This window comes from Canis lupus, chromosome 21 (assembly GCF_011100685.1).
Source record: "Canis lupus familiaris isolate Mischka breed German Shepherd chromosome 21, alternate assembly UU_Cfam_GSD_1.0, whole genome shotgun sequence".
NCBI lineage: Eukaryota > Metazoa > Chordata > Mammalia > Carnivora > Canidae > Canis > Canis lupus.
Window position 1 is genome coordinate 41,693,898 of NC_049242.1, and position 7,793 is coordinate 41,701,690.

Consider the following 7,793-nt stretch of genomic DNA (forward strand, 5'->3'; position numbering starts at 1 on the left):
ACAGAGGGGTTACCCAAACTGGGGTAATCTTGCTGAGTTGTAAAGAAAGAGCAGAGTACAAAGGAGTCCAGAGTACTAGGAATTTGCAGGATGGAGGCCTGGAGAAGAAGGGGTTCTGCAGAGAGAGAGAACTCTGGAGATCTCCAGAGGGTCCTCATGAACCCCCAGCTGAGTTTCTGCATACCAAAACTGCTGAATTTCTGCATATCAAAACTCCATAAGACTCAACACCCCCCCCCCCCCCCGCCCCCCGTCCCGAAACAGCAGGTCAAAACTTCTTGGAGATCCCAAAGAGGCTCAGAGTTGTGGCAAATTCCACACATTTGAAAAACTGAACACAACAGGCATCAGAGAGAGTGCCCAGTGGGAATCAGAAGGGTCAGTCATGGGGAGAATTATCCTTAGAGTAAAAGCTGCTCTGTGCCCACCATAACAAGTCTTAAAGCAAGCCTCGGAAGAATCAAACTGAGCCCAAACATCCTGGAAGAAAACCCCACACTACTGAAAGGAATGTGAGTCCAGCAAACAGCCCTGTAAAGTTTGCCATGTTGAACATCCAACCTAAAAGTTCCCAGACATTCAAAAGAAGTAGGAAAATATCGCCCATAACAAAAAGAGAAAGATCAACCATCAAAACAATTCCAGAAATGAGAGAGATGATAGATTTGTAGATGGTGTCCTTAAAATGTTTATTATCAGTCTTATAAAAACCCTCAAGGATGCAAAGGAAAACATGAACATGATGTGGAAAAAAAAATGAAAGTATTTTTTAAAAAGACAACTTGAGGGATCCCTGGGTGGCGCAGCGGTTTAGCGCCTGCCTTTGGCCCAGGGCGCGATCCTGGAGATCCGGGATCGAGTCCCACGTCAGGCTCCTGGTGCATGGAGCCTGCTTCTCCCTCTGCCTGTGTCTCTGCCTCTCTCTCTCTCTCTCTCTGTGACTATCATAAATAAATAAAAAAAAATAAAAAATAAAAAATAAAAAGACAACTTGAAGAGATGATGAAAAGTATGTCAAATGAGGGCAGCCCAGGTGGCTCAGCGGTTTAGCGCTGCCTTCAGCCCAGGGTGTGATCCTGGAGACCCGGGATCGAGTCCCACATCGGGCTCCCTGCATGGAGCCTGCTTCTCCCTCTGCCTGTGTCTCTGTCTCTCTCTCTCTCATAAAAAAATCTTAAAAAAAAAAAAAAAAAAAGAAAAGTATGTCAAATGAAAATGCACTGCATGGGTCTCAAGATTAGACAAGGAGAATAATGAGTGAACTTGAAAAACAAAGCCATGAAAAATTCAAAATGAAATAAAGACCACCAGCAAGCTGTGGGACATGTTCACACTGGGTACTGGTCTTAAAGACATCCAATGGACGTCACAGAGAGGGACAGGCAGGCAGAAAAAATATTTGAGGAAATAGTGGCCAAATATTTTCCCAATTTGGTGAAAACCATAAACCCACAGTTCCAAGAAGCTCACCAAACCCCAAATAGAAGAAACATGCAGAAAATTACATGGTCCTATCAAAGTAAAATTGCTGAGAACTAGCGATAAAGGTTTTTTTTAACAAGCACTTACCATGTGATTCAAATACCCCCACTGGGATTCACCCTAGAGAAACTAAAACTTAACGTTCATACAAAAAACTGTACCCAAAGATTTATAGTAACTGTTCGTTATAACCCAACCTGGAAACAACCCAAATGTTCTTTGACAGGTAAATTGATAAACTGCTATGTCCATGCAGCAGACCATATGTTCATTCAATAAAACAGCACAAACTACTGTACTATGTGGATGAATCTTAAAAACATTATGTTATGTGAAAGAAGCCAATGAATGAGTTTTTTAGTTCTCTTTATGTGAAGTTCTGGAAGATGCAAAAGCAGATAGTTAGTTTCCAGGGGGCAGGGAGTTCAGCGGGGAGGACACTAGTAGCAAAGGGAGCTTTGTGAGATGATCGAACTTTTTTCTCTTCTATTTATGGTTGTTGTTACAAGCCTGACACATGCTTCAGAACTCCTCAACTCCACACTAAAAAAGTGTATTTTATCATATGTGATTTATACCTCAATAAAGCTTATTGTTAAAAAAAAAGAGAATGTGTTTAGATTTTTTTTATCCATTGTTAACAGGATAAAAGCAAGTTGCATAGTAGCATAGGTAGTATGATCACGTTTAATAAGGCAACACTGAAAAGAAACCCTTCTATCCCTTTACATGTGGACTGATGTTTGCAAGCCCATGGAAGATTCTTTGGCAGAAGGGTACACACCAGGCTTGGTTACATCATGGGGATGGGAACTAAGGGGAAAAAGAGGGGAGATAGTTAAATTTTTCTTAGATATCTGTGGGTGGTTTCATGTTTTGCCATGAGCACCTGTTATTTTCATAATTTAAAATAATGAAAATAAAGAAGATATCAACATAACCCATGGGGACATGTGTCTGTAGAAAGAATTCTGATGGAGAGAAGGGTCCATTGTGACAGTACAATGAGGTCAGAAGGGTGAAGATGAGATCATTAGACTTGACAAAAAGGAGATTTTGATAACCTCCGAGAGCATCTGAGTAGCCATGTGGGGGCCAGAAGTCAGAATGCAATGTGTGGAAGAAAGGTAGAGTTTGGGAAGAAAGGCTTTGAGTGTTTCAGAAGTTTGGGCATAAAAGGAAATTTAGAAACAGGAAGGAGCCACAGCATCATTTGGAGGTTTTTGTGATGAAAGAATTTCCTTGTGGCTTCTGAAGGCCAAGAGAGGAGAACCAGCAGAGAGTTACTGACCAAAGCTATTGAAGAATGGTATAAAATGGTGGTGACAGAGCCCTTGAGATGATGAGGGGGTTGCAGGGACAGAAATAAGAGATGTCTCACTGCCCTAGAATTGAGTTTATTGCACTCACAGCTGTCATAGGCCTAAGAACACACCCTTTCCAGTTCCTGCTGGATTCTAGGGAGCCCAATTTCCTAACAGATGGCTGGGCCCTGAGTCCTGGCCCTGATCTGGAGCATCAGCTGTGTGACCTATGCTAGTCACTTAGGCTAAGAAGACTGGTCTTCATAGAATCTACTTCATATTGTTGCTATGAGTGAATGCTTACAAAAAGCTAAGTTTGCTGCTCAGCTACTGGTCTTGGGGCAGTATCTTTGACATGTGAGCCTGGGCCATGTGACCAATGATGTCACAATGCCCTACTGGACTCCAACTTCTCCACTAGGGAGTTCCAGATCCTTTGGAGCCAAGGACTGGAACTGACATGCAAGACCTCTACCAACTGAGGGTTTCATGAGCACACTCCTCTGCCAAGATCTTGGTGAAGAGTCTTTGACTACAGTTGTGTCTTAGACATTGTTTTATTTGTTATCATGATCGTGCTTGGCTGGATGCTTTTTGTTGGACTTGCATGTTACATGGGCACATTTCCGGAGTTCATGGTAAGTAATGGCCCTGCCTGTGGATCCCTGATAGTAGTCCATCCTGGCTCTGGCCCTGGCTCACCCTCCCAGCTGGGAGTTGTGACCAAATGGGAAAGATAGTTGGGGTCTCACTACTAAATAGAGGTCAGGATGCAATGGCAAGTTAGTTTCCCAGGCTACTTCTCCTCCCATTGGGGTATCTCTGAGTACCACCTCCCCTTGGGTATGTAATAGCACTTATTTCAAAGCATTACAGAATTTATCAGAGAGTTTCTGAAGACAGTGGTTTTTAGGCCAAGGAGATCAGTGGTCACTGGTAGGAATGGCAATATGGACATTGGTGGGACCTCCCGAGAGCCCCTCTGGTCCTACAGAGGCAGTCACCTACTAGGCCAACAAGTAGAACCACTTCTGCCTTTAAATTTCTTTCTGACTCAGCCTCCAACTCTGAAGTGGAAGGAAAAGTGGCCTGTTCAGGAGAACAAGACACGACTGAGGAGCTGGGCTTTGGATGAAGACCCGCAACTCTGAGTGAGTGGTCAGATCTGCTGAACTCAGTTCCTCCCTTTCCAGAGAATGTGGTGACACCCTAAAATCTCAATGGAGAGTTTATTTTCCCCCTGGGAAACAAACTGTCAAAGGGAAAGTGGCTTGAGGTATGTGTTAGGGTAAGAGAATACAGCAAGTGCTGCTTTGGACAGCAGGCCAAGTTTCAAAGATTTGTTAAGCACATCTCCTAGGTCTATCTTTTCAAAGACCTCCGGTCTATTAGCTTCTCACAAACTCTATACTTAGTTGAATGAGCATTTTTAGTGCCCCTTTTGGCAGACTCCAAGACTAGAGTTAATGTGAGTGAATTCAAGCCCTAACTTTGCTACTCACTAGCTGTGTAAAAAGTTCAATCCCTTGGGAAAGTTTAATCTCTAAACCTCACTTTCTTCATCTGTACAATGGGGATAGCTCAGTATCTTACTATTTTTGTGAGGATTGCATTTGGGAATTCATGTCAAGCATTTGATGCAAAGCATCAACAACCGAGCAAAATAATGAACTGGTCAACGAAGATTTATTGGTGACAACAACCTTAATTGGTTACCCAAGGCCATACAGACCAACTCCATATGTGAAGTTGGGATGCAAGCACAGGTCTCTGGACTCAACCTCTTGCACACATTCCACATCCTACTCCCTTTCATTCAGACCTGTTTTTTCAAAAGATATTCCCGCTGTTAAAGAAACTTAAAGTCTTAGTAAGACTTCAGTAAGCAACTTTACTTAGTAAGTAAGCCAGTGACAGGAGCGGGTTCTCTGGGAAACTTCTCTGGACAGCAGGAGCATCATGTCCCAACCCCAGGGATACTAGAAATAGGCCATGAAGTTTCTTTTTTTTTCCGCCACCAACCCCAGGATTTCTATGTAAGTATTGACCCAACTGAGCCAGACCTTTGTGTGGGGGAGGGATGTGGGTGGAGGCACAGGGCACTTGCTTAGCTGAGCCACTGCCACTCTGATCCTGCCCAAACCAAACCACCTCAGATTTTCCAGCTGTGGAATGAGCATAACACCCATCTTCCTTCTCTTCCCTTTCCAGGGAAGTTGTGAGGAGGCATACCCTGCATAATGTGTGTTTAATGTAGTGTTTCACAAAATGGAAGATTTCTCTTTTTCAAATAGTCTAGCAATAGTGTATAAAGTAATTGCTCACAGCATGCCTAGCCAATCCTCCCAATTAATCCGGGGCCCGTTTTGTTTTGTTTACATAACAGTGCTTTTTGTATCTGATTGCATAAAACCAATAGTTAATATTCTGACAGGTGATGAGTTAATAAAGATGTGATGCCAGCTAGATCCAAACCATGGAGGGTCACCGGAGAACAGGGCCTTTCTATTAAGGGTTCTTTGGACCCAACACACCAGGCGTCCTACTCAACTGTCCCATAGCTACCACTTTGACTGGTCCCCGCAGGGTCACAGGAGCTGATGTCACAATTGGTGTCTGATCTCTGCCCCCCAAAATGGCCCTGGCGAGTCATTGCTGTTTAGACTAGACCACAAAGCTCTTCAGCCAGGAACTAACATGCTGGGCAATCCACCATCTGGTCTTGAATGAAGACAGCCCAGTACCCAGGACTCAGGGAATAGACCACCACACCTTTCAGTACCACCTATTGTCCCCAGCACACACCACCAGCTGAGCAAGAAGCCCCACAATGATTGTTGTCTTATGGTTGCTTCTCATTGCAGGAACCATGTGGAAGGGATATAAGTATCCCCCAGGAGGGGTAAGTGTGTTTTCTATACCTTTGTTTTCTATACCTACTTTGAAATGTACTCCCTCAGATAAATGAGCTAAGCATCAAAATTCAACTCTAGTAACTTTAGAAACGAATAGTCTTCTCTTTATTTAGAAAATGGTTGTACCTTACATACTATTATTCACTGAGGGTTCCTTCTGTCTTTCATGTCTTTCTTTTATACATATTTTCCTAAGAGTCATTAGTCTTAAATTCTTCAGTCTCAAATAACACAGAGATGTAGAGGTAAAGGTATTTCAGGCCTTAAGTCAAAACTGTCTGACATGGGTGACCTAGGATTATGCTCGGGGGGGCCATTTCATGTGCCCAGGCTTTGGTCACATTTCTTAAATCAGCTCACACCAGCAACCTACACTTAACCCTCCCTCCTCAAGTAAACGGCAGTTTATAAAGTGGTTCTGGTGCTAGAGATCTTTTCTCTTCCCATTAGACCTTGGATATTTGTTCTTTTTTGGCCTCTTGTCACCTCCCACATGGCTAAGCCCTCCTGGCAACTGGGATCAGAGGCATTAAGAGATAGGACTGGACAAAGGATAGAGCCTGTCCTCGGCAAGGAGGGCAATTGCCTCATCCACACACACAAGCAAACACTAGGTGAGGTCCACCTGACATACTTTTCTTTCCCCAGACCCCGGTGGAAGTAAGCAAAGATGATCCTGGTGAAGTAATGCAGCTCTGAAGCTCACCTGACCAGCTGTACAGTTCCTGTTGTTGGTTTAGCATAAAGTAATTGCACATTATTTTGTCACATTTTATGTAAAAAAAAAATTCCGTACTTTTTAAGATAAGACTTGGTATTCCTTAGCTGCAAACAGGGAGATGGAGGGTGGGGAGGTAGTTGGGGTAGATGGATGTGATTGGGTCCCCTCAGTTTCAGTCTCTCAGACTGGCAATAAGACTAAGATAACTAGTTCCATTTGCCCCGTATTCTGTAGACCTAGTTCCCAAATATAGCCTTTCTCCTCTGTCCAGGCTCCAGGGTCAAAAAAATGTTACAGAAAAGGCTAATACTGTGTGCAGAAAGGACTTCATTTTAATACTGGGTGCTAAATTATACATTATTTTAATCTTATAACCTTCTGGGTTAGGCACTGGCCTTTTAACAAAATGGCAAAAATGAAGCTGAGAGGCCCCAAGTATCTTACCAGCCCCACAGCTCTGGGTTGCAGTCAAGATTAAGATCCAGACCTTCAAAAAATAAAAAATAAAATAAAAAAAGATCCAGACCTTCTAGACCCCAAACCCCTTGGCATGTTTTTATGTGCCAAGGAAAAGAGCCAAACAAGAGCCTGGAGCATCCAAGATCTTGGCTGTCTCTTGGCTTAAATGCCTCCCTCACCTGAATAGCAAGGAAGGTGTCTGATGATTTAGCGGTGACTGTTGGTAATACAGGGCAGCATACATAGAAACAAAAGCCAGTCCTCAGTATGATGCAGTTTGAGTTTGAGACCAAGGATGAAAACCCAAGTAGAAGACCCATGCAGTGATTCTGGGCATTTGAGCCCTAGCATATTCCTCATAAGCCCTCTAGATGTGGTTTGGAATTTTCTGACCCTGAGAGGGGAGTGGGGGGTAGGGGGGGTGAGAACTTAACAATAGCAACTGCTTTTGAAACAGACTGTGTGGAACTTCTCCCATTCTGTGGCTGCCTGGGGATGATGGATGGTCCCATTGTTCAGAAGTGCATCTGTACCACCAAAGTAGATCTTCTGGTTATGTGGGTAACATTGTGTTGATGGACTATTTGGTACATTTGCTAAACTATTTTTTAAGTGGCCCTGTGCACTGAATAGATTGCCCTTCTTTTATTCTTTATGAAAAGTGAACTCAAATTCCATAAGCAACACAGTAATCCTGAATCTAGGATAGTAGCATCTCTTATAATACTTACGTGACCTAGACTCAACTCATCCCATCAAGTTAAGTGCCTACATTTTCTGGCTGCCTGGCTGTGCCTACTTGCCTCCTACATATTCCAAAGGACTCATCTTTCTCAGTTATTTCAGGCTCTTTTTATTATAGGGGGACAGAACCTGCTCATTTTCTTGACAAGAGGAACTATATACCCAGTA

General features: G+C 43.3%; 1 protein-coding gene across 9 annotated transcripts in view; it reads left to right on the plus strand.

Moving 5' to 3' along the window:
* The window catches only part of SPTY2D1OS (SPTY2D1 opposite strand), a 32,379-nt gene that overhangs the window by 6,206 nt on the left and 18,380 nt on the right, over nt 1-7,793 (plus strand). For 3 of the 9 annotated variants that reach the window (XR_005375815.1, XR_005375814.1, XR_005375816.1), the window contains 4 exons: nt 3,208-3,424; nt 3,845-3,937; nt 5,651-5,688; nt 6,350-6,461. Coding sequence is in view for 1 of the 9 variants with exons in the window: in XM_038569224.1 (XP_038425152.1) it covers nt 3,356-3,424; nt 3,845-3,937 (162 nt within the window). In the remaining 8 variants the exon portion in view is untranslated. Of the gene's footprint in view, nt 1-2,243; nt 2,259-2,562; nt 3,425-3,844; nt 3,950-5,650; nt 5,689-6,349; nt 6,462-7,338; nt 7,477-7,793 lie in introns of those variants that run through there. The other 6 variants (XR_005375817.1, XR_005375818.1, XR_005375813.1 and 3 more) reach the window with 6 other exon arrangements.